The sequence below is a fragment of the Nannospalax galili genome, unplaced genomic scaffold, assembly GCF_000622305.1.
Source record: "Nannospalax galili isolate Female #2095 unplaced genomic scaffold, S.galili_v1.0 scaffold973, whole genome shotgun sequence".
NCBI classification, from domain to species: Eukaryota; Metazoa; Chordata; class Mammalia; order Rodentia; family Spalacidae; genus Nannospalax; species Nannospalax galili.
The window spans coordinates 503,582-531,321 of record NW_008334020.1 but is presented as its reverse complement, the minus strand read 5'-3'; the positions used below and the strand labels follow the sequence as shown (position 1 = coordinate 531,321).

The window sequence follows — 27,740 nt, the reverse complement described above, 5'->3', positions numbered from 1 at the left end:
TTTCTTTCAGTCTATTTCTTTTTCATGAGAAGTTGGTATTTTTCCTCCTTTATTCATATATGGAAAGAAAGATGGTTATTAATTTATTACTTAAGAGGTCCACAACTCATTTAATTTACTATTTATTTATATTTATTTATTTATCTATTTATTTATTTATTCATTTATTTTATATGTATCAGTGTTTGGCCTGCATATGTGTAAGTGCACCTGTAATATGCAATGCCTGTGGAAGCCAGATCTCCCCAGAACTGGAGTTATGGATAGTTGTTAGCCACCATGTAGGTGTAGGGAATCAAATCCTTCCCATGAGCCAGAGTTGTGGTTCCCTCCCAAGACATGGAGCTTTTATGCCTCCCACCCGGAATCTGGGGTAGTGATTAGTGATGCCCTCCAGCATACCTTGAAGCTGTGGTCCCCTCCTTTCAACTGAAACTGAGAACACCAGCCTCCTGTTAACCTGGAGCTGTGGTCTCCTCCTGTGAACGGGAAGTCATTGTCCCCTTCTGTGAACCTAAAGCTGGGCTTCCCTCTGTGAGCTAGGATTGTGGTCCTGCACATGAATTTAGAGCTGTGGCTTCCTCCTGTGAACCTGGAACTTTGGTTCCCTCCCCTGATTATGGAGCTGTGAGCCAGAACCAGAGTTCTGGTCCCTTTCCCTGAAACTGGAGTCCTGGTGCCTTTCTCTGAACCCAGAGCTGTGGTCCTCTCTGGTGAACCTGAAGCTGAGGTCCTCTCCTGTGAGCTTCAGTTGTGACATCTCATATGAATTTAGACGTGTGGTTGCCTCTCACAGACTGGAGCTGTGGTCCCCTCTCATGCGCCAGAGTTCTGATCACCTCCGGGAAGCTGGATCTGTGCTCCCTTCCTATGAACCTGCTGACCAGCAGTTTCAGTCTTTTTGAGTGACTACAACCCCCAAAGCCCCTCTTCTGAGGTCCCAGATTTTGCATAGCAGAAGCTTTGCTTCTATGCTGGGTATAGTGAGGGATTTGCTCTGACTTTTGCAGATTTTGATCTTGGGAGGACTGATTCTTTAGAATGTACCTCCCATCTCCTCTGAGGGCTGGATATGATCTGCATCCCACACATGGTCCAGGGTAGTCAGGCCTTGATGTTGGGTCTCTCCCATTTTCCATTATTTTTCTATTACTCTTCTACAGCCCCAATATGCATTCACCTATGCGTCTCCATAGCAAATCCAGGCCAGCTGTGGCTACCGGGAGACCCTGGGAAAAAAAAAAAAAAAAGAAAAAGAAATAGAAAATATTGTAATAAATGAACTGAAAATTCTCAACCTAAAAATATGTAATTATATCTTAGAAAAAAGTATTGAAAAATTTTAGCGTAATCCAGTTTTATTCTTTATGAAGAAGGTCACAGAAAAAAATATGGCATTACAACTTTAAATCATAAGTTGAAACAGAATTGAAAATTTTTATATTTTTAAATTACAACTTATATACCACCAATAATGGATGTTTTGAAAATACAGAACAAGCAACAGGAAAGTTCTTGTAGCCTTACAATCCATGGGAACCAAGGCTAATCATTTCCTTTTTTCTAACTTACAGTATTAAGGTTTTCATAGTTCCAGTCTATATTATCTGCCATTGTGGTTTTTATGTTTAATATATTTCATTATCATTTTTTCCATAGAGATCCAAAGGTCACAAATCTGATTAGTGTCAATCACTTTTATATAAGTTATCTTGCATTTATCATTGAGCTATGGTAATCTCCAGCGAGTAACTTTATGATTACTAATTTTCATAATTGAAATTACTCTTTTTGTAACTAAAAATATACAATTAAAATGTGTAAACTTTAAAGGATGCCATTTTATTTTCATAGAGGATGTGTTTCTGCTGGAAACTGACAATCCAAGGACAACTCTAGTGTATGGCATTTTTACCACATCAAGGTAATTGTTAAACAGTTACTATTCATGAGTTAAACAAGAAACAGTCTTATTTTATTTACTTTTGCCAGATTCCTTAAATGTATTTGAGCTGAGCCAATGCTTTCAAAATAGTTTACTAAGAGTATCTCTCGTGACTGCACATTATTTTCTCAAAGACCTGGAAAAAGAATTAAAATGGGAAGTAAAATATGTAAGGTATTTTGTTTAACGAAATATTTCAACACTATTGGCTTAAATAATATCTTTAGAATTTTTAGTTGTTGCAGGTGATGAGTGTATTTATTTACTGGATTGTGGCAGTGGTAGCACAAGTATACACATATGCACAAATTCATGAAATTGCATATATTTATTTGTATTATGTGAAGTTTTTATACCAAATATTGACTAGTAAAGTTAAAAAAGCTTTGATTTCTATCAAAATAGCTTTCATTTCATCATCAAAATAAATTACTAACTCTTTAGAAACTACAAAACATGATCCAGTTCTTCTATTCTGCAATATGACAATATTCTATGTATTTCAAGACAGGTTAGTATTTTTGGGTTTGTCTGGGATGGCCAATAGCAGCTATTATATTCACAACAATTCTCCATATACAGAGAGTCCTGTGCATGCATCTGCTGATTAATCTTGTACTAGGAGCGTTGATTTTGAATTCAGCCTACAACTACATCTATGTCTTCTTGGCCAATATGTAAGACATGTTGGTGCCTTCATCAGAAACTGTAGGCACAAATTGAAAGCATTCATTTTAAAGTGATTCGAAATATGATAGAGGAATATGGGGACATGGCTCAGTGGGTAAGAGCTCTTGTTTTGCAAGCATGAGGACCAGATTGAAAATGCCCAGTACCCATTTTCAAAGCTAGCCATGGCAATGTGCCTGTAGTTCCTGTGTTGGAATGTGAAGAGGGGCAGGGACTGTGAGTTCAGCCAGCCAGTTTTAAGAAAAATACCAAATTTCAAGTTCAGTGAAACACCCTGCATCAAAAGAATAAGGTAGATAATTGTAGAGGAAAAGACCTGATACACATATATAGAAAATGCATCTGCACACAAGTGCACACACACAAACACATACATGAAGAAGAAAAGAAAATGCAGTACAACTGCAATGAGCTATTCAAAATAAATGAAATAGCAGAAATACTCATTGTCAGCTGTTTATGTTCAATTTGGAAGCCAAAAATGTTCTTCAGGCTTTGCTTGACTATGGTTCTAGCAAAAGTGTACTCTCACTTTTGCTCACAAACAAATCTTTAATAAAATATTGAATTTAGTAAAATATTTTCCTTGTTTTTGTTTGTCCAAAAATAATAGCTTGAACAGTCAACATTTAGAAATTATAATTTATAAGTATTCATCATAAGGACGAATAATAGATATTTTTATTTTCATAATATTGCAAAAAGTTTTCTATCAGGCATCTAGTTTGAAATAAATATGAACCTGAATACACTGTTTTCAATCAATATCAATTAGGAATATTGTAAATAATTTATATTAAGCATTAAAGCAAAATTATGTCTTATTGAGTAAAGATAGTTTAGTGAAATGTTTCTGTATATTCTTGTGTATGTGTGTGTATGTGTGTGTGTGAATGCCTGCATGAATGCTGTGTGTATAAATCTGTGTGTGCTTATGAACATGCATTCATAGTAAGTGGAGGTTCATGTGTGTTTAGCTTTGCATATAAGGTCGTGTGTGTGTATGTTTGTGTGTGTGTGTGTGTGTGTGTTTATGAAAGCCTGCAAAAATGCTGTGTGTATAAATAAACTGTGTGTACTTATAAACCTGTGTTCAAGGTGTGTGGAAGTTCATGTGTGTTTAGCTTTGCATACATGTGTGTGTGTGTGTGTGTGTGTGTGTGTGTGTCTGTGTCTGTGTCTGTGTCTGTGTCTGTATCTGTGTAGACCAGAGAACAGACAACCTCAGGTGTCATTCCTCATAAGTCATTCGCCTTTCTTTTTGAAACAGGATTTCTCACTGGCCTGGAGCTCACCAAGCAGCGTGGGCTTACTGGCCAGGGAGCCCCAAGGATTCACCTGTTTCTTCTTCCCCTGCACTGGGATTATAAGTGTACTTTACAAACCCAGTTTATTTTGCATGGATTTTGGAGACTGAATTCAGATCCTCATGCTTGCAAGGCAAGCACTTCACTGAGTTGTTGCCTTCTCCCACGATCCTCCTTTATGGTGTAATTGACATGGAAAGTGAACAGGCATCACTCATATCTTAGACCTCTCCAACTGCTACAAACATAAATATATAAGAACACTAAGATTATGCTAATCTTACTGTAAAACACACAATGTTCTCATACTAATGGGAATTATTTAAGTCAAATAATTATAGGTCTCTTCATGGTTGTTTAGAAATCTAATTCATATTTTTAAATAAATTCAGTACATTTTTTGTTGCTGCTAAAATAAACTTATTAAAAAGTTTAGTTTATTGTCTTTAGGCCAGGTGTGATGGCTCATGCCTTTAATACCTGCACTCAGGAGGCAGAATCAGGTGGCCCTCTGTGAGTTCAAGGCTAGCCTGGTCTACATATTGAGTTCCAGGCCAGCCAGGGTACAGTAAGACTTTGTCTCAAAAATAACATATTTTCTTAATTTTTTGAAGTGTTAGAAACTCTTGCATACCTCATAAATGTGTATGCCATTGTTGAATTAACTGAATATTGTAATGCTTTATGTATTGATGAATTCCTTATAAATAACAGAAAATTGTTAGTTCTCTCTATGTATAAAAATGTAACTTTTCCATGATGTATATCAATTTTTATCAAAATATTGCCATGTATTTTGGTAGTGTAAGTAATGTGTGTGTGTGTATGTGTGTGTGTGTGTGTGTGTGTGTGTGTATGTACACATGACATAGTGTTAAGGTCAAAGGACAGCTTCTAAGAATTGGTTCTCTCTCTCCATCCTTTGGTCCTGAGAATTAAACTCAGGTCGTTAGACTTAACAGCAGGCACCTTTGTTCTCTGAGCAATTTACCAATCCAAGTGTAATATATTTTAATATTAATAAAGCAGATTCTTTGTGGGTTTTTTTTTCAGCTCTGTTTTTAAAGGGTCTGCAGTGTGTGTGTACCATTTATCTGATATACAGACTGTTTTTAATGGACCTTTTGCCCACAAAGAAGGACCCAATCACCAGCTGATTTCCTATCAGGGTAGAATTCCATACCCTCGCCCTGGAACTGTAAGTACCCAGGAAAGTTTCCTTCTTATCAGACTTTAACAAGAATCAAATTTACATATGTGTTCCAACTGTTATCTTCTTTATAATTGTATATATTCTATCTTGAGCATTTACTAGTTCACGATTTTGCTAATATATCATGTGATTTAGAAGGTGTTATTTCTTACAGTGGCTACCAAAATCTCATTTAGAGTCAAAAACAACTAAGTAAGTTAAATGTGGTGGAGATATTTTTCTAACTATAAAGCAATCACTTTGAAAGTTTCAATAGAAGCCTAAGTATTTTAATGCTCATTGATATTTTTAAGACTTCTTTATATTAGGGAATCTCATCTGTTTTAATGATGATATAACCATATGAATGTTAACATAGAGATGACTCTTGATTTTTTAATTTAAAATATTTATGGTTTTGTATATTTTTATTGAATTTTTGTGTATTTCATACAAACATACTCCCCATCCATACTTCCCATGTGATTTTTATCCATTCATTTTTGGTAAAGCCTATAGAGTCAAGTAAGTGTACCCAGATGGCCCTCAGCACAAATTCATCCACGGGGGTCTCTCATCAGCCTATCTAGAGTCACTTCCTTAAAGAGGTTTGACTCTCCCTAACCTAGCAGTAACCAACTGCCAGTAGCTATTTGGAGCCTGCTGTTCATTTCCCCAGTTCTATGCTGGGTTTTTGTCTGCTTAGGTTTGCATGGGTACTGTATATGCTAACACCATTGCTGTCGGTTCATATGAGCTAGATTTTAGGAAACTGTAAGATTCTGTTTCCACGTGGTTATGCACCTCCTCCCCTGACTCTTACTTTTCCACTCCCTCTTCTCCAATGGTCCCTGAGGCCTGGGTAGGTGAAGTTTAATGTTGGAGTGCTGTCCATATACCCACATTCTGCAGAAAATTATTACTTATGCTTTGGCCATTTGTGGCCCTTTGTATTCATTGCCCTCTGTTGCATGAAAGAGCTCATTGAGGTGAGTTGAGAAATGCATTAGTATTCTCTCTACCCCTTGTTCTACTATATTTCATGACCCTTAGATCTAGAAGTTCCATTGTAGATGTGTCACTTAGGATTGAGCAGACACTTATTCCCTATGTTTAACTAGTTGTTGAACTCCATAATAGAGTCTGTCGGTTGCAAAAGAAACTTCTTTGATGAGTGGTGACTGGCACACTTGATTGTAAATATAAGGATCCATATTTAGTACATAGTAAGAAACTACATTTTTCTTGGGATGTGAAGCCTTAGTGTTTTCTCTAAGATCTATGATCTTTCCAACCTTATAAATAAGCAGTGGTGGATTGAAGAAATCAGAAAAGAAATTTTAAAAATCTAGAGTCAGCCAGGCGTGGTGGTGCATGCTTGTAGTCCCAGCACTTGGGAGGCAGAGGCAAGCAGATCTCTGTGAGTTCAAACCAGCCTGGTCTACATAGTGAGTTCCAGGACAGCTGGGGCTACAGGGAGACACTGCTTCAAAAAGACAAACAAACAAACAAAAATCTAGAATCAAATGAAGATAAAAGCACTTCTTACCCAGCCTATGGGATAGAGCTGAGTTCCAAGACAAAAGGTTATAGACATGAATGTTTTCATTAAAAAATCAAAAAGCATGCAATAAATAACCTCTCATGTGCTTAAAGGTCTTGTAAAAGTAAGGCCAGCCAAATCAAACTCAAAAGCAGTAGAATTTTTTTATTTAACAAACTGGAGATTTAAAGAATAATACATGCAATCAGTCAAACAAGGGTGCTTTCAAAGAATGTATGTGATTGACCAACTCCTAGCCAAACTAACTTTGAAAAAGAGATCTAAAATAATGAAATTAGAGAATGAAATGTGGATGTTACAGCAGATTTCTATGAAATCCAGAGGATCATAAGGGCTACATTTATATTCCCCCAAACTGAAAAATCTACAAGAACTTGTTAAATTACTTAATATACATGATCTTCCAGCGTTAAACCAAGAAAATATAAATAACTTCAACAGATACAGAACACACAAGGAGATTGAAGAGGTAATAAAACATCTCCTCACAAGCCAAGCCCAGGACCAGATGGATTCACTGTTGAATTCCACCAAACCTTTAAGGAAGAGCTAATAAGAAAATGCCTCAAACTGTTCCACAAAATAGAGAAAAAGGAACATTACCAAACTCATTTTACTAAATCAGTATTATACTGCTGCCCCTAACCTATTAAAGATACATCACGAACATAAAATATCCACTCATATAGGCCAATTTCTCTAATGAACACAGATACAGAAATTTTGTATAAAATTGTTACAAGTTGTATTGAAGATACTCTTCTTATAAAATATTTCCTTTTGCCATTTTACTTTACTTTCTTTAAAGGCAGTGTTTATTTTCTGAAAATTAAAAATACTTGTATTTGATTCCCTGGATAAGAGGCTCCAAGATTGATCCTTGATATGTGCTTTATACAGAACAATTATTTTTAGAGGTTTTGAAAAGATTATTGGAATTTCTGCTTATCCGTATAAACATTCCACTTAAATAGTTATAATTATGACACCTAACAACATGTCCCATTATAAAATCCACATTATCCTTTAATGTCTCCTTGAGGCTCCCGGCTTCAAATACAGTGGACAGATGTTGAATTATTTTGTACAACACAATGGAAAGAATGAGCAGAGAGAGCATCTTAGTGCACTTCAAACCTGAGAGTGGATAATAGGCAAGGACAGTACAAGAGAAGGAAGGAGGGAGAGGGAAGCTGAGCAATTCTCCAGTTCCATTGTGAATAAATGGCCCTAGTTACTTCATTCAAAGTATTCAACATATTCCCAGAAGACTCACTAATCATGTATTCAAGAGTAAGTCATATTTTTGTAAATGGCTTGAAGTTGACCAAATCACAGCTGCATCTTAATATAGTAAAGTAAAAAGGTGGTTGTGATTGTGTATACTTTTTTTGGTGAGTCTTTTGAAGAATATGTCTGTGGGAATAGTAGAGGAGCAACTGATTTACAAACTCAGTAAAATTACTTACCCTTATTCCAATAACTTCAAAGAAACTCCTCAGCTAAACAAACAAAAAAAAAAATTAAGAGTTCCAAGGTTGCAAAATTGGTGATGGAAGTCCCAAAGTCTTATGCAGAATATTCTCAGGCCAACTTGTTCCTGAGAACAGATTATGTATGTTATGTGTGCCATTTATTTCTCAAGAAGGACATCACAGTGATGACTTGAAAATAGCCATGGTAGGAGAATATTTACACTAGGCATTGGCTCCACCTACTTCTGACTTTTTACACATGTGGCAGCTTAAAAGTCTCCTTGACATATACACAGGGCTGTGAAAATCACAGTAGAAAACGACTCTGTCAAGAAATAATTATTGTGTACAATATGGGAAGAGTCCAACCCTTTTCCACAAATAAGCCAAAGTGAAATTAGAAAATTCTGCTAGCAGCTCCATTCTTCTTCCTAAGCTCTTAAGAATAAGCATTTTTCCTTGTTCTAAAGCATTGTGAAAAAAGCCAGGGATTAGTGAGACACATCTGGAACAGACTCTGTGCAAAAAGGGAGTAGTCAGTACTTAAGACATATTTCTATAATGTGGTTTCTTACATCTGGTATTGAGACCACAACAGCTCCTTTAAGTTCAGAAATTGTCAGATGAGTGAACCTTGGGCAATAAACAAGGCAGGGTAGAGAAACGACCTCTGGAACCCCTCCTGGAGAAGCATACTTCCCTGAAGATCTGGTCCTTCCACACTGAGCCCAGCAAAACAGCATGAAGTCAACTGTCTGACTCAGTGGCAAGTGGCTGCCGCAGCCTGGGCTTCCTACTCATATAGCCAGAGTATCTGCAGCCAAGTGACCCCAAACAGTCCCTCTCCTCTAGGTTTGAGAACTCTGCCTCAGAAGTCCTCCCAGTGAGGGATCAACTGTGATTGCCATACTTTATTTCCCCACACAGTAGTCTGGTTGCTGGGTCAACCCCATAAATACATAACTGTGTTCTTAAATAAACGACACTGGCAGAAATCCTATACCCTCATTCTAATATTCCCTCTAGGTGTTTCTTTCAAAGCAGGGTGGATAGCTGTGTTAGCAAACAGCCCAACCATCAAGCCTAAGTCAGAACAAGGAAGGCTGCCAATTGTGTCATAATGTTTTTCCATAAGTAATTCAAGTTTGTGGAAGAAACAAGACACCTTTGGTATGTTGCAAAGGGCAGCCAAGACTTTAGACTCTCTGTGGCTGAGCTAATGTATTACATTATTCTGTTGCAACGTGTGTAAAGCTTCTGCAGATTATTTCTGTATATACTACACATCCTGATGTAGCAGAACTAAATAAAATATTCAATTTTAACATCTATTTAGAAGTGTAGCAGAGCCATCTCCTTCAGTGTCCTAAGGAGAACAGCGTGTTATATATCTCAACCTCTGCTTCCTCTCTCAAAATTACTTCACTGACCCTAGCCATCTTATTTATACACTATTCCAAATCTGGTTATACGTGTGTGTGTGTGTGTGTGTGTGTGTGTGTGTGTGTGTGTGTGTGTGTGTGCAGAGACAGGTTTTGGGAGGGAGAGAGACAGAGAGACAAAGAGAAAGAGTACATGAAATAAGGGGGTGTGCATCTAGGGGAGGGAGTCTAAATATGATCAAAATGTTATATAAAATTCACAAAAAAATCAATAAAAAATATGGGGCACCTTTAAAACCCAATTTCCTCCACCTCAACTCAAATAAAACCTTGTCTTTGTAACAAATTCTGAGATAATGGAGGCTGTCTGAGTTCCAGGCTCCCTTCCACCTGGTCAGTGTGTGTGTGTGTGTGTGTGTGTGTGTGTGTTTGTGTGTGTACCAGAGCTCACGTGTGGTTATCAAATGACAATTTGCAGGAGTAGGCTCTCTCCTACCATGTGAGGCCTGGGGATAGAACTCAGATTGTCAGGCTTGGCTGCCAGTACCTTTACTTGATGAAACCCCTTGCTGGTCCTCTAAATTCATTTTTAAAATACTCGCTCTTCCATACATATGACAATGTTTCCTGAACCATGCTCTCTTATTTATATTTTACATTTGTCTCTAATTATTACTTTATATTCAAGAAAGATGTTCATCTCCTTTATCAGTGAGTGCACTTGTATGTAGACGGCAATGGTAATTTCCTATTCTGATGTTGCCTATTGGGCACATCAAAGTGGTATTTGAATTGAAAACATGTTCAAAGAAGGCACACATATATATTAGCTTGGAGATGAATTGATTTTGAAAACTTTCATCATAGATGTGAGGAAGAAGAAAACATTTGGGAGAACCAGAAGGCAGCAGGTGTTTGTGAACAGCTGAGTGCAGGACAGGACTTAGGCAGGGTTGGTCGGTAATTGTTAATGCTCTTTTTGTACAACACTCACTGTTTTTAGGACTTCAGATGGCAGTTTAGTATAGTCAAAATGTCTCACAAAGGGCTACTTACCACTGCATCATAAACAGAAAGATAGAACTAAAAAAAAATAAACATTTAAAGACTTTACCCAAAGTGACCAAATGACTATTTGCAGAGTAAAATTAACCTTCAGACTGAGGCTGTTTTATGATGGTACATAGAGCTCATGCTGTGTTGAGGTCTGAATATACACGCTTTACTAAGCCACAAGGTGAGGGAGCAGCTAGCACATCCTAACTGTCCTCATCAGTATTCACTGACGACACTCACTAGTGCAGACAATCGGTGAAGGCCAATCAACTATTTTTCTCCTTGCAAACATTTTTACCATTCTGTATGTCTCAGCAGCTAAGCTTGTGTCACAAATCAGGAGAATGTTTTGCTATCAGAAACAATTATTATTTTCTAAATTTGAAAATGATGCCATACATACTAGGAGACCTTTATTTCCAATGTACGAACGACAGAATTTTGAAAGGAGAGGCAGTTGAGTGGATGTAAAAAGTCATTGATTTGGGGTCGCTAGATGGCTCAAAAGAAAGAAGGGAAAACGAACTCCACAAAGTTGCCTTTCTGCCATCATCTGCCATGATACACACACGTTGTACACACATACCTATACATATACAGAACATTAATAAACAAAACGAAGTTTTTAAAAATTACTGTTTGATTTGGTTTGCTTGGGTTAGCTATTCAACAAGAGTGGCTTTAAGGAATTTTCATCAGGATTTCCCTTACCTTTCAGTAAAGTCAGAATCAGGTCACTGATCATTTACTTAAGTCATCAAGCACCAAATTATGAACTAGGAAGAAAATTGCTGAGTAGAAACATGCTAACTTTGAATCTTTCTGGAACTTACCATTGAGAATGCTTGCAAATAGTTAAGGAGATGTCTTAAAAACTAGCAGGCCATAATTAGTGGTGTTTTATGACTGTCTGGAGCTATTTAAATTGCCTATGAATTGTTCTTTCCATGCTTCCCTTCAGTGGGCAATATTTCGCCCTTTTTCCACTTTGTGTGAAGAATGAGGGCTGAGCAGACCCATAACCCCATGCTTTACAGGAGAATGGACCGCAGAGGTCAGCTTTGAACAACCTCCAATTAAATTCCTTGTCCTAATTTGGTCTTTGTTTTGAGAAATTTATAAACATGTATATTTAAATATAATGCCTTGCCATTCAATAAAAAACACAACCCCTGGATCATGGAATAACAAAGTAACAAGTGAGACACTGACTTTTATTTTTTGTCATTTTTTTTCTTGTCTCCTATTGTTTTTCTCCTAAAAGAATTTAGGAGAAAATATATACGATCTATCTATCTATCTATCTATCTATCTATCTATCTATCTATCATCTATCTATATCTATAAATTTAGACCAACAGTGCCCCAATTGGTCTAAGACTTGCATTCATGATGATAATGAGATTGTATTTGAATTCTGCTGGAAAGTTTATACAAATATTTGTCTGATTGTGCTGACTCAAACTCACTGATATCATTGGCTAGATGGAGCAAGAGTTCATTCCAAGGATGTCACATCATGTTTGATCTTTAAAGTTGTTTCTTTCATAACTGAATCAACAGTAAAGATTTGATAGGTTTCATACAAAATTCCCCATTTTTATATTTTCTTGAAATTTGAGTGCTAGGCTCATATTCCTGAAAGGAGCGATCAGTGGCAAGGGTCCATTGTCACCTTTGAATAAAGCCTAATTTTCTGGTAGGCTGAAGTTTTTATAACATTGTACTGTTTACCAATAATGCTATACTCATTGCTATTGAACAGCAACTTGCTTTGTGCCTTCCTTTTACATAGAATCCCTTTAAAGAATAAATGAAATCTAAAACTAGAGTACTGTGTTCAAAGAAAATATGGCGACCTGGTTTGTTGCCAGAAGTAGTCATATTGTGAAGTATTTGATAGAATTAGGCACATAGTACCTATATATGTCAAAATATTATATTCAGCAATGTGGCTCATACTCCTTACTGTCCAGCTGCTAAGGGTGAGTGATTCTGAGCTCCAAGATTCAGTGGTTCCATCTTGCCGTGAACTTTTGTCCTGGATATAAGAGGAACCTTCTTTAGAAATCTTGTCAGTCTCCCTCCCCAACTGTGAAAGCTGTCTAGCAGACTATTCTTCTGATCTCTTTACTGCTTTTAGTCTGACCCTGCGAACTTGAGGATCTGGACTCCCCTCTTCTAGACAGAGTGAGGTTTTCATTTCGTACAGTCTCTACACCAAAATTTCAGGCCATAATAAAGAATATAATCACTTACTCAACTACATTTCATCAAAAGTCTACTAGTGCCAGCTTTTATATGACAAAATAATGAGCAAAACAGACCCAGTTACTATCAAAATATAGTATACAATTTAGATGAGAAATACACAACACAGATGGAAGCAATTCATATGTAAATAAATGTTTCATAAGGGGCTATGAAAGAAAAATATGCTAAGGAGACAGAGATAGAGAGAGGAATCTATTTTTATATGTGTCATCATGTTGAAGGAAGTAACTTTCAAACTAAACTGAATGAGGTAACAGAGAAAGCCAAGAGGTAGGCTGGAGCAGAGGATGTCAGATGGTCAACTGTAGGTGCCAAGATCATGGAGGGGAATCTTGTCTGAAGTTTAGCAACAGCAGAGCCACAGTGGCAGGATTAGTCCAGACCAGTCAGGAGCTCTGAGCCTAACTCTAAACTGTTGGGATTTTACTTTAAAGCTAGTAGACAGATTGGGATTCTTTCCCAGAGAACAGTTACCATTACCACACCCAGCTAAGCTCCAACTTCAAGATATCTCTTGGGAGGGGAGATCAGATGGAATGAGACCCTTGCACATTAGAACATTAGAATTCTGGTTGGATTTTATATTGACCACCTAATTTATTTTAAGCAATCGCAGCATTCAATTGTTTTCACAGGTGTTTTGCCTGACAGTGTACTGTCTGCTATTAAACAGGAAACAGAAAAATAATAGAAAAATGAATGGCGAGAGCACACACACAATAGGGTTAACTTCTGTGAAAACCCTGGAAAAAAGATGATGCAGGTCATTCAATTATCAAATTATACACATTGTAAGTGAATTTTCTACAGATAATGGTCTATCTATATGATCAGGCTACTCATTTCTGTTCAATGGTTCTCCAAAATATTTAAAACAATTTTTCTGTGTTTTGAAAAAAAATGAAGAGGTCTTTAGCATATTATTAAAAAAAAAGGAACTGTTATATTAACTTATGGCTTTTGTTTATTTACTTTTTAGTGTCCAGGAGGGGCATTTACACCCAATATGCGAACTACCAAGGACTTTCCAGATGACGTTGTCACTTTTATTCGGAACCATCCTCTGATGTACAATTCCATCTACCCTATCCACAGAAGGCCTCTGATCGTCCGCATAGGCACAGACTACAAGTACATGAAGATAGCTGTGGACAGAGTAAATGCCGCCGATGGGAGATACCACGTCCTGTTTCTTGGAACAGGTAGGTGCTTGGCCTCAAACTGCACTGTAAAAGAGTATGCAGTAAATTAGGTAGTAGGTTACAACTATAATATTGAGGCTAGAAAAGACACCAGTGTTTTCTTTGCTTTAGCCTTTAGTGAAGCATTGAAGCATTTAATCTCTCTCTGCCTCAGTTTCCACATCTATAAATAGAGCTAATAAAATGAATTGTTTATGAAGTTGTGAGAAGCAAATCTGTTCACATATGCTGAGTATCTAAAAGAGTCCTCATACATATTAAAGTGATATATGAAAATACTGAGCTAAATTAAAGGCTGAGAGGAAGTTTTATGTGTGAGGATAAGCCTTTGAAGTGAAGCAAATTGTGTCTTCTTAATCGGTGTTTGGAATCACTTTCCATAGTGATTATGGGCGATAAGATATTCTCTGTAACACTGTCAGGTGAAGTTAACTCAAATATAGATGTATTTGGAAAATATTATGGTTGCTCTGGTAATACAGCCACTGATTCTAATTTTTTTGTTTATTTGCACTGATAATAAATGAAATGTCTCATTTGCGAAGACTTACCTTATTTGGAATGATGAGCCACAAACGTTTTGTGGCAGTGGTTCTCACAGTGTGGTCCTGTGACCAGCAAAATCAGTATCATTGAGACCTTGTCAGAAATACAAATGTCAGGGCCGTACTCCAGGAAAGCTAGTTATGAAATCCAGCCATCTGTACTTTAACAAGCTCTGCTGGTGCTTCTGCTGCACACTACAGTTTAGGAGTTACTAGAAATGTGAAAGGAACCAGCCTGCTGGGAAGACTGTAGTTACAAAGGTAGGTCTGTCCCTGCCTGACCTCACTGAGTGCAATGTTCCTCTGTATTGTTCAGGGGAGAGAATGTCACACACTATCTTGTAGGCAATGGCACAATCTCATCAGTTGTCTTAGTAGAAGAGCAGAATTACTCCATGAAGTATGGATGTGTATCTTCTAATTTAGGAAGCAGACATAAAAGATGCCTGTGAAAGCCATTATGAAGTATGGCCACGGCAGGATATGTATTCTCAGCTGAAGAATGGATTGCACTCAGATTTCACTCAACTTCAAAATGTGGTTACTTTTTCTTGGCTAAGTAAAATTTCCAGTCCGCTTTTCTTATAAAGTTCTTGATTTGTCCCTACATATCCTTATACTTAAAACACATATCTGAATCCCTCATTCTCATGTGATTTCAGTTTGAAATCCTGAAGGCAGAGAATCGTCCAAATTGTATTCTTTGGCATGCTTGGACCTATCTGAATTTCATTGGTCCCTCTTTGCTTGTCTGACATCTGAGGCATAAAACCCTTCCTTCCCAGTCTAACCATTCCTTATTTGACTTTCAAGTTTTATCCCTGCTCTCTTGCCATCTTTAGGAACGTTGTTGGCAATTACACTCTTAATCACTTAATTCTTTCATTTTATCCTACATCAGCTTTGAGTTCGAAACTTTCTACCAGGATATAAACCTTGTCATGAGTATTTTCCCACTGCCCACTCTACTTCGTTGCAATTTCAATGACTGTTTCTCTCTTCTAACTTTTACAATTCATCTCTCCTTTTTGCATCATATGACACATTGGAATCTCTTTTTGTTGGTTCACCCATATGTCACACAGTTTTGTTTTCCTCTGTTTATATACATGATACTTCTGGAGTTTTGTCCCATGATTTTTTTCTTATATATCCTTTGACCGCATCATTTATTTATTTGGTTTGAATGATCTGTCTTATGCAAACAATTCGAAATGTGTGTCATTAATATTTGGCAGCCCAATATTTGAATTTATGGCATACTGGTAGATAATACATTTTATATAACCCATTAACCTTTCACATACTGTGTTGGAAATTCAGTGGATCTTTGTCCAAGACTTTATCTAGCACTAAATACTTCCCCATATTGTACTCACTATTGCACATTCTTCCCCAACTTCTATCTTGCCTTAATTTATCAATTCTATACACACATACCACAAGTCATTATTAGCTCAGTAAGTATTTGTCAGGATAAATTTTAAAAGCATGACAGTATCTAACCTTATCCAAGTAATAAAATGAATTTATGCATGCCTATGGAGAGTTATCTTTACTTGTATACCAACTGTGTTCTCCTAGATGACTGCTAAGTTACTACAAAGAATTGTGTTTAAAACTCGGCTCAGCATATTCAAGGTGGAGTTTGCATCTAAAAAATTACTTTTGGGGTCTGTAGAGATGGCTCAGTGGTTAAGAACACTGGTTGTTCTTGCGGAAGACCTGGGTTCAAATCCCAACACCCACATGGAAGCTAACAACTCTCCATAACTCCAGTCCCAGGGGATCTGACAGCCTCTTCTGACCTCTGTGGACATTCCATGACATGGATGCACTTACCTACATGCAGCAATACACGCATACACATAAAATAAAAAAATAAATAAAATTTAAAAAAATATTTCTTGAAACAGTGTGGCAGTTTGGAGTCCCACCTTTCCAAATATCTCATATTACTTAGAAAAGGTTATTTTCTGATGGGTGTTTTTTTCTTTTGAAGCCCATCTAAAAGGTAGACTTATCTTCCACCGTGGGATTACTTTTTTCATGAAAATTTACATAATATATGTAGATTTCATGGATGGAAGTATTTTAAAACTGTTCAGCAATGTTTATTCAAACAAAAGATGGTAAGAAAACTAAGAAACATACTTTTGCACAAATTCCTTGGCTTCTCTTACCACATAAGTTTTTGGCACCTTCACATAGATTTTTCTGTTTGTATTTAAGCACTTGTGTCATTTGTAAATGGTATTTACACATATGCTTTTAATTGTAGTGAGAAGCTTCACTAATGATTGCTTACAAAGCCTCATGGACATCTTGAGAATCCTGTCCAAGTAGGAAAGTGCATGCTGTGGCAAGGCCTCTACCCACAACATTTGGTAGAAATCTGGTCCTCACTTAACCACTGATCCTTATTCATAGAACCCAACCATACTGTACTGCAATTGTTGATCATTTTTCCTAAGGTAACTGGAAATGAATCAACTAGTATATTGCTATAAAATCTTTCCTGATAAATATTCATTGAAGAAGAGTTTTCTGTGTGTGTGTCACTATTAGAGACTCATTTACCCTTTTTTTTTTTTTTTTTTTTTTGAAATGGTTCTTGAGAGAATCACTGGTTCTTGTCCTGGGCTTAATTAGATCTGCATATATACGTTGAAGAATATAAAATTTTTTGGATATTGACAAGTGTCTATGCATAAGAGAATATTTAAATTGTTATAAATAAATAATGTTGCCACAGTAATGGGCACAATGAAGAAAGCTGCTATCATGCTTTCCCTTCTCTGCCATCATGAAAGCTTCAGGGGAAATCAGGGAATACCAGTTGTTGAGAATGTTGCCACAGGGAAGACCAATGTGACAAATCATTAGGATGTGAGTAGGATATTATACAACTGTATCTAATGTGAATATTGTGAATGACAGTGTAGTTCACAGAATTCCTAGATTATTCCTAGGTTATCTCTGTGGGCAAAAAGGCCTGGTAACTATTATAATTAGCTCGTCATCATTATAGAGTATAACTGAATGTGAGATGCTGATAATCTCACTTTCCACCCTCATCATCAGAGTGTCTCATTTGAAACAATCTTTTATGTGCTATGAGGTGTCAATCAAACTAAACAAATGAAAGAAAGAGGGTAAAGAGAAAGGGGGGAAGGAGGAAAAAAGGAGGGATGTAGAAGAGGAGGCAAAATAGAAATCTTTAGCCAGTCAAGTATCTATTGATTTCCAGGTCTTTTATATAGAATGATTGCTGACCCTTATTTTGATAAATACAAAATTGTCATGAAGTTAATCTTAAAGAATCTGCTTTCTAGTACTTGCATGCTATATTGGTCTTAATAATGTGCTTAATAAGTATTTCTTCTTTTATAAAGTTCTATGTTGTTAAAATTTGACCTGGAGGCTGAGTACACATTTTGTTTTGAGGCTTACTCCTACTACTACCCCCTCTAAAAAAGCTCGTGGTTTTTAACATATATTAAATATTATATATACATATATATATATAATCAGTGATTTGCTTTGTTTAGTCATAATAAATTTCTTCTTTTTTAATCTTCAGTTGCATTGAAAAACAGCAGACTTAGCTTCTCATAGGATTAACGTTTCTTTTTTAACTTTGCCACCTACCACTTATATCCAGGCCATTGACTCAAAGCAGAATCTACTGCACAGTCAAAAGATATTTGCTCGTTTTCCACTGGCTTCTGGACATAGGAAAATATTGAAAAGTCTGACCAGGTTCAGACACATTCTGTCAATTTTATATATGTATCACAATGTATGAATCAGAATGATGTGATTTTTGATGAAAGGGTAAGAATGTTCTTGTGAATGAGTGTTAAAGTGTTACGATGATTTAACACCATTATGATTTTTTTAGGGTAGGGTCAGTAGGAGTGGTTGTCCACCAAAACTTGTATATGATGTATACTATTTTATGCTTCTCACTAGCTTCTGTTTAGCTGGATGAGTGCTCAGTTGGAAAGCTGGCTCCAGTAAATCTTTCCAATATGCAGAGTTCTGAAGTATGTGCCACATATGTGAACAAAGCCTGAAATGGCTGCCTTTATGCACTGGAGGGTAACTGCTTTCTTTATAATGAGAGGTGCTGGCAGTTTCTGCTCTTGAAGTGGTACACTTAATGAACTGCCAAGCCAGGAGTCCTGATTTTTAAAGAACTCTCTAAAATACTTATGTAAAATTGAATTGCCAAAGAAGTGTGTTTGAGTTCAGAAGAGACTGCTGTCAGGTGGAAAGCACACATGACTATTGCTCTAAGGATGATGTTCACATTTCTCTTTTGCTTAAGAATAAAGAATAAATCTCTTTGCAAATCACTGATTTTTCTATAACATTATGGGTCACTGCTTGCCAAATAGACTATGAAAAATTCTGAGAGTTTATTCTTGATTCAGCAGTGTTCCCAGCAGGAAATGCCACTGGAACAGAGTGGAATGATGACTGAAATAAGGAGAGAAAAATGATAACTCACAGTGTCATGACTGCTTTATCATGGAGAAGAGTAATAAAGAGTATATGTGAAAAGAAATAAAAAAGGAAGATGATAGTCATAGTGTGATCCTGAACACCAACCCCCAAATTTTTCATTTGAATGATGCCTTGGGAAGGAGATGGCTCAGTGGGTAAGCACTTGGTATGCAAATCTGACAGCATGAGTTCATGTGCTAAGAACTCATGTAAAAGCCAGAGGCAGTAGTGATTGCCTTTGTAATTCTGGCAGCTCCATCTGAAGAAGGGAGGTAGAGATAGAAGATTCCCTCTCCATGAAGTCTTAAGTCTGCAAGCCAGAAGCCAGGCATGCTCAGGAGTGAACAAGAGGGACCCAGTCTCAGACAAGTTAGAAGATGAGGACCAACATCTAGTATCTTTCACTGACCTCCACACAAGAAAGACAAGTTAGAAGATGAGGACCAACATCTAGTATCTTTCACTGACCTCCACACAAGAACCCACACACACACACACACACACACACACACACACACACACACACATGCCATGTAGACACAAAATAGATTTAAAGGTTTTTTTTAAAAAAATTGTGCCTTGGAAAGATAATTTATTAAAATTGTGAATATTGTTAATCTAAAAACAGTGATTTCAAACAGCAGAATCCCTTCCTTTAAACTCTTCATTGGCGATCTGTTATTTTAAAGCTAGTAAAATGTTTCATTTAATAGGCATATGGCTTGTTCAAATTACCCAGTTTATCATTCTATTTAAGTAAACAGGTGAATTTTAAAGTTTCTGAAATATTTCATTACTATTACAAAGATGTTCACTTTTCCTGGGTACATGAATGATCTCATCTAACCCTCATAAATAATCTCTGAATAGTTATAAGAAAGTAGGCTCCATGAATTCAGGAGACCTTGTCTGGTCTATTTATTACTGAAAACTTAATACTGGGACTAGTACATCACTCAAAGTAACTTCTCATTAAGGATTATTTGAAGGAAGGGAGGGAGGAAGAGAGGGAGGGAAGAAGGGAGAGAGTGAGGGAGGAAGGACTGACTGAATGAGTGAACTTTATGTACATCCAGCATTAGCTTCAGATGGAATTTCAGATCAGGTAATGACTTCAAAAGATTCAGAATCTAAATACTTGCTAACTAATTTCACATTCTGAAGATTTATCTTCAAATTCCTATCTCTTTTAGCAAAGTTTATTCACATTTTCCCTTCCTTTGCTGAACTTAATCTCATTTACCTTTTTTAATTTTACTATGAATAACATATTTCATCCACATATGCTAAGCTTAGGTTGTGGATGAGTTGACAGCCCATGCCCTTGCCATTCCTTTGAGAAAATCATACACTTAACTTCATCTAAATGTTGTGACCAAGTCATACATATGACCCAGATGCATCACACAAGGGAACAATGTGACAGAGAAGACACAGACATATATGAATGAAACCTGTGGATTTTATACATCTTGTGTCAGTTATATTCTATTTAGAGATGGAGAGACATATTTTTGATGACAGAGGATGGATACACAAAAGAAAACATGTCTTGGTATATTGCTAAATGTTTCCACATTTAAAATTTGTTCATAAATGGAGATTACACCTGTATCCAGAATGTCACACATATTCACCAAAACACATAGAAACCCTTGCCACGCTCCTGTTTACTGCAGGATGGAGAGTGATTTGCTCTGTAACGGTGTTCATTTGCGAGTTAATCACTGATCTTTTCTAGATGACTTAAGAATAACTACAGTCAAGCCTCATCTTGCATGTTACTTCTATTTAACCCTCTACTCATGGGAGTACAAGGGAATTTTCTACCCTGAAGATGTTAATTCTTGAAGTCTATTGTGTGCATGTCAGCAGTAAATAGCCATGCTAGGTGTTTGTTCTTGGTGTGCTGCCAGCTTTCCTGGGGACAGCCCTGGCAACCTTTGTGCTAGGAGAAGAATTCACAGCCTCTTGCTCTCCAGGCCACACCTCTTGTGTCACCTCATAGGAGGTCTGTAGCTGTCAGTGGTGGTAGTTTGTATGGAAAGCTAGCTTTGAAAAAATATTAGTGTACAGGGAAAACTTCAAATTCTAGAAAACAGGAATAAATCTTGTATTCAGAATATGAAATACAGCATTATTAGAGTAGAAAGATTCTAAACTGGAGCTTCTGAACTAAGTCTGTAGGATTAGAATTGTGTGCTTTACTTTTCCAATTTATATGCTTAGTTTTATTTTCTGATTCAGTAGCAGAATATTGTGCATCCAAAGATCCCCTTTCTCAAGGTACCTGAGCCAGGGAACACGGCATCTGAATTAGCAAAAGAGTCTCCCAGACGGATTTGATGTTTCCAACCTTGAGATGGAGATATTTCCCTGAATGATGTGGGTGTGCCCAACACAGTCACATGGCTCCTTAAAGAATTTGTGCTGGTCATAGTCAGAGGGAGGTGAGAGAGTGGAGCAAGTGTCAGAAATGTGACCTTCCTGGCTATAGAGATGAAAGAGAAATCATATACTGAAGATGTAATCTGTCTCTACAAACTAGAAAACACAGGAAGCCAGTTCTCCCTGGGACATACAGAATACAAAGCTCACAACATTGATTTTCAGCATAAGGAAATTTGCGTTGAATTTCTAGTCCTCATAATTCTAAGATGACTGTCATGCATCATTCAATGACACTAAGTTGGTAATAATCCTTTGTGGTTTCAATACACAATTAATACAACTAGCTTTTATGCTCTAGCTTAAATGATGAATCTAAAGAATTTTTAAAACACTGATTAATCAATTTTTCTGTTTTTAAACTCGAAAGAAAAAAACATCACTGATTAATGAATAAAGATAATATGTTATGATTTGAAATAAATTTCTTTCTCAATCAGTGTGGTATATAATGGTAGTGCCAAGGCACAATAGTGCCTTGTATTCAAATGGTTTCTTCAAGGCTGGCTTTCTTGTCAAAAGTCTGTTAAACCAGGTTTCCTGTGTTGTAGCGTAATAGTGACACTGAAGTACCATCAATTTTGCTTTTTTCTTTTGCATAGATGCAAGTCACTTGTTTCCCTTGAGCTCAAGAGGAGTTGAGCAGGAATATGTCTCATTGGGGGTTACCTTAGAGTAGGCCACCCACAGTTATATGAATAGTTTTCAGCTTTGTATTATATTTTTATCTAGTTTGTGCGAGTGTGTGAGTGTGAATGTGTGTGTGTGTGTGTGTGTGTGTGTGTGTATCCCATGGCACACATGTGGAGATCAAAGGACAACTTGTTGTGAATTAGCTTTCTCTTTCTACCACGTGAGTTTAAGGTATTCAACTGAGATCGTCAGCTTTGGCAGTAGGTAACTTTACTCCTGAGCCATCTCACCACCCCCTATGTATTTTAGATAACTCACTTTAGCACTAACGTGGAAAATTCATTAAAATGGACAAACGGAAAGGAAATGTTGCATATTAGAGGAAGAATGATAAGTGTCTAAGTGAGGAATTAGAAGTAGGAGATCGAAAGTATCTATCCAGATCAAGAACTCTTTTGAAGAAGGAGATGGCATAATGACAGCAAATTCATTGTGTTTGTGATTTTTAGATTTGTGTCCTTGTGAACAGTTGGTAAGGAGTGATGTTGACCATCAAGACAATAGAAAAGCAGCAAGCAGTTTGCAAAGTACAAATGTCTTTTGAATGACCTACCTAGCTTTTCCTTATGCACCAGAGACTACACTGTTCACTTAAAATACAGCATCTCATTAAAATCTCAGTGAATGAATGAAAATCCTTTTTACAGTGTATATGCTGAAAAAGTGAGAAACTATTTCTTGCTTAGGACTGTGAAGCTATGGAAAAGAGTAAAGAAGTTCAGGCCCAAGTCTGTCTCACATAGTGTTGAAGATTTGGTGGGTCATCCAGACGGATAAGTCAAAGAGGGTGTTAGTATAGATGTACTTCAGCAGAGAGGGCACTTCTCAAGATGGAGATAGGAGCCTCCTTAGCCAAGTAGGTGTGAGCTGAGTCCCTGACAATGCTGAAGCTGCTCTAGGAGACTGTGAGGATAAAGATTTAACTCTGGAAGCTCCTTGAATGAAGCAGGAAATAAAGATTACATTCTAAGAATAATGAGGCATGATCACGAAAGTAAAGGAAGGTGATATCATGCTGGCCTTGAGAAAAGACAGCAGCCCAGGAAGAAGTGTGGAAAAGGTCATTTTAACCGATAGTCCTTGGGTATGCTGCTTCCCACATTATCCTAGCTTCTTATGCACTTGGGACATTTGAGGAGAGAATAACCACTCTGTACACATAGAAAACAGTGACCAGAAGGAAAGCGTTAACAGGGCAAGTTAATTATGGGTCTGGAGATGTCCAGAGGGGAAATGTCAATCTTTACAGGAAATTTAAAAAAAACAAACAAACAAAAAAACAGAATGTGGAGACAGTTTGTGTAAATTATTAAACTTTGAAAACTAATGCAGAACAGCTTACTGTATGACCAAAATCACAGATACAGAGAAATAGGTTAATTGGTGATCACACGGTTTATTAATTTCAGATTTGGAATCCTTTCCCTAGGTAATATAGGATTAAAGATTAACGATAAGCCACAATTCTGTATGTTGAGAGATTTGCTGTTGCATCTTGTGTGGGATCAGATTAATAATACATAGCCCTCTATCTATGGAAAATCAATTTGTTTGAAATTGAAATCTATTTTTTAAAATTTGTCTATATGTGCAGTGTATGTGTATTTACATGTGTATGCACATACAGAATTCCAGTAGATATCCAGTATCTTCCTTTATCACTCCTCCATGTTACTTTTTTAGACAGCCTCTCTCACTGATCCCAAAATTCACCAGTTGGCTAGACTGGCTGGCCAGCCACTCTCCACTACCACCAATCTAGAGTTATAGATGTTCCCAGCAGGCTCAGCAATAATATGGGTGCTATGGATCTGAACTTGGGTCTTTATGCTTCCCTGAGCCATCTCCCCTGAACCTTGAAATTGAACTATGAGTAAAAACAATTGTTAATGTAATATAGCAAATATAGAGATTGTGGCATATAAAATTTATTAATTTTCAAAATCCTAATAAATTAATTTTAGTGATTCTTGAGGATGTATTTGAGTATTCTTTAGATGTAGCACCAGGAAATAATTATAACAAATCACATATTGACTGAGTTATCATTTTTGCTCATGTAATAATACATTTTTTAAATTTATATATGGTTAGGGTCTAGAAGAGAATACACCCAAACTTAATTGTAAATTTATTAAGCAGCTTGTATGTATTAGAGAAAGCAGATATTTTCATAAAACAGACAACATAGTTGAACAAATAGTTTTTGCTCAAGTTTTTAAACAGGCAGATTTTATAGTTTTCTGATTATTGTGAGGATATGCTTCAATTAAATTAAAACATAATTTAATCATCGTTACCTAATTCCCAGTTTAGTAAACTTGTTGCTCTTGGGATTCTTTCTAGGGCCTGGGAAGGTATTCACTGTTGGCGTCCTTTTCCAGAAGGACACAGGCTTTCTATCTTCAGCACTAGGTGAAAAAGATTCCTCTTAACGTTGTCTCAAAAGTTCTCAGTTGAGCAAAGTATAACTCTGAAACTTTCCACAGATGAAACTGTTGTAAGCATGTGTGTAAAATTTTAGGTCATCCTGTGGCACTGTACTGTGTAATTAAAATTTTCAGAGACTTTTCTCATGATGACTATTCTAATTTTGGTTGATATTTTCCAATTCTTTGTTAAATACAGAATTGCTTGTTAAAACGGTTATTAATATTATTCCCCTGGAGGGTAAAATAGGGACATGTCTTTCTTATCTTCCATACATTATCAATTGCAAGACAAATTATGTAGGCTTTACTAGCCTACTTTCCCTAACTGTATATAAGGTATAGAAGCTTCTGATTGTATTGCCTAGCAATTAATATATATTCTATAAATGTGAATATGCTTTTACTATACCATTGAAATGAATCATAGACATGACATATATTCACATATCTATGCATTTAAGAAATATTTTGGATTCCTTAATGTTGGTCCCCTTGCTGAACCTAAGCAGTAAGCAACACAGCATGTTTTACCTCATCATCATGGTCAGGAGAAACGCAAAATGAACAGGATGCGTGTAATTACTTTACATTGTTCCCTACATTTTAGTAGAGACTGACTATATATACAGAAGCAAAAAAAGGAGTGACAGAAAGGGAAGAAAATAGAAAGCTAAAGAAGAAAAAGAAAACAGAAAAGAATGGAATAGAGAGGTGAAGAAATGAGCAAAGAAGAGAAAACCGCTTTAGTGACAGACAATAGGTGAATCTGTTGGTAATGTTTTGGAAATATTTCTCTTTTTTTTGGAAATTACAGATCAAAGTCAAGCACTGGTATATGAGAGGAATGAATACTTTATGTAACAGGTGAAGACTAATAATAAAAAAGGACCATTTTCTACCATGAAGTTCAGCATAAGTTACTTCAGGCTTTGTAGATTTTACAAGGAAGGTTCACACAGTCTTTCTCCTTTGATCTTGAACAGTCTTGTCAGGTGTGTTGGGCAGATACAATATCCATATTTTAGAAACAAAAGAAGAAGTTTACAAGCCACAATTTTTATTACATATGTAAGGCTATGATTTAGTAGCAGCAATGCTGATATACTGCTAGCTGGGCTATTAGCAAGCGATATTTTCACTCCTGAATGCTGACTACAAGCAGCCATCATAGAGGAGTCACTCAACAGCCCTACTCATCATAGAGACACAGTTCTGTGCAGCATCATTTCTAACACATTTGTGGTGTCCTCGATTAACTGAGTACCTCAAGCCATTCTGCTCCTGGGGCTTTACAAACTTTATTTAAAATCAAGACATGACTTGAATCTCTACGTTTACTTAACTAAACCTCTTAATGTTGTTGCTTTGTTAAAGTTGCAAATAAAAAATGTAGAAAATATTATAAAAGAAAGCAGAATAGGAAATTGTAGTTTATCATTCCTTATTTGAAAGCAAATGTGTTTTAGAACTCAAAATGTTTTGAAGGGAAAAACTCAGTGTGGTCATATAGAAGAAACCTTGCAAGGCCTTAGACCACACCTCATAATAACACACACTACTGTTTCTCTCTAGTCTCTTATCTACTGTTTTTGAGACACAGTCTTAACACAGTGGCTCAGGCTGTCCTCACACTGGTGTCTATCCTCCTATTTCAGGCTCTGTGGTGCTAGGAATACAGGTCTATCTGTTTTAAAGTTGTTATTTGCTAAATCTAATATTTGTGTGATCTGGACTTCTTTATTTTCCTTCGTCTGTATTTTTTTTTACTCATTTGTCTTTTATGCTTTATTATATATAAAGAACTTTATTGTTCTTGCTGGTCATATGGATAAAATCTTGCTTGCCCTTGAGATCTGTTCCTTTCCCCTCAGTGGAATTCATCATTTTATTGCTTTGGCCTTGTTTGGTCTTGTTTTACTGTTTGCTGGAGTCTGTATATTCTAACTTACTTGTTAATCCAGTTTTACAGGAAACCAATTGTAAGTTTCTTCCTTTCTCTGCCTAATTCTGTCCGGCTATATATTTTGTTATGATACACCTAAACTAGGTCTTATTTTAAAATATGATCTACCTAAAAATCTCAGCCTTTGGTGCATATCAAGAGTTTAACAAGGTGCTAATGAGATCTGAATGAGTCTAGAACCCCAGCTTCAGCCAATGTTGTACTTCCTCCAATTGCAGAGGCACAATTTTTGTTTACCATTCTGCATAAAGTAATGCAACCTGTTAGTCTTCAGTTGTCTTATCTCATCCTACAGATTTTTTTTTCCAGCACCCAGCGGCTGATTCATGATCATGTGAGATTTTGAAATCCCCTGCAGGAAAGTATTTTATCTCTCTGTCTCTGTCTCCCTCCTTCCCTCCCTCCCTCCCCCACCCATACTGTGTACTATGGATTCATTTCCTTCTGCGTGTCCAAATTCCCTTCTCTGTCTCCTCATCTCAGTGGGATATGTAGGATGTCTTTGGAAATTCATTTTCTGAACCTCTTTTGAGAAAGTATTTCCAAACAGGAAGTTCAGTGATCATGTGAGGAACCTCTATTCAGTCTTGCTGAATCTGCTCTATATGAAATTTTTTTAAAAAAATTTGTGTTGGTGAGGTTGCTCATATATGTCCTTCTGTGCGGGTCCATCCACTGGAGCCTGGTTAACCTACCAAGAGACCCATGCTTGAAAAAGACTGTTTCTGCTTTTCCCAGCAGATTTGACCCTAATTTCCTTAGATGGGGTTGGAGCTTCTTACCTGTTTTCTCATATCTATGCTGTGATTTGTTTTTTGGACAACCTAAATTTCATCTCCAGAGACCACATGGTTGACAAACAGAACCTTCTCCCTCAAGTTGTCTCTGACCTCTACATCCACACCATGTCATCAAATAACAGCTGTCCAAAACCCCAGTTCCAGAAATTCTAACATTCTCTTCTGACCTCAGTGGGCATTGAATTCATGTGCTGAACTTACATACATGCACACAAAACACTCATAATAAATAAATAAATAAATAAATAATAAATAAATTT

General features: G+C 36.7%; 1 protein-coding gene across 1 annotated transcript in view; it reads left to right on the top strand.

The window, feature by feature from the left end:
• Positions 1-27,740, top strand: part of Sema3c (semaphorin 3C) — a 181,790-nt gene that overhangs the window by 124,391 nt on the left and 29,659 nt on the right. The window contains exons 10-12 of the mRNA XM_008828988.3: positions 1,855-1,924; positions 4,996-5,140; positions 13,865-14,087. Coding sequence (XP_008827210.1) covers positions 1,855-1,924; positions 4,996-5,140; positions 13,865-14,087 — 438 coding nt within the window. The remainder of the gene's footprint in view (positions 1-1,854; positions 1,925-4,995; positions 5,141-13,864; positions 14,088-27,740) is intronic.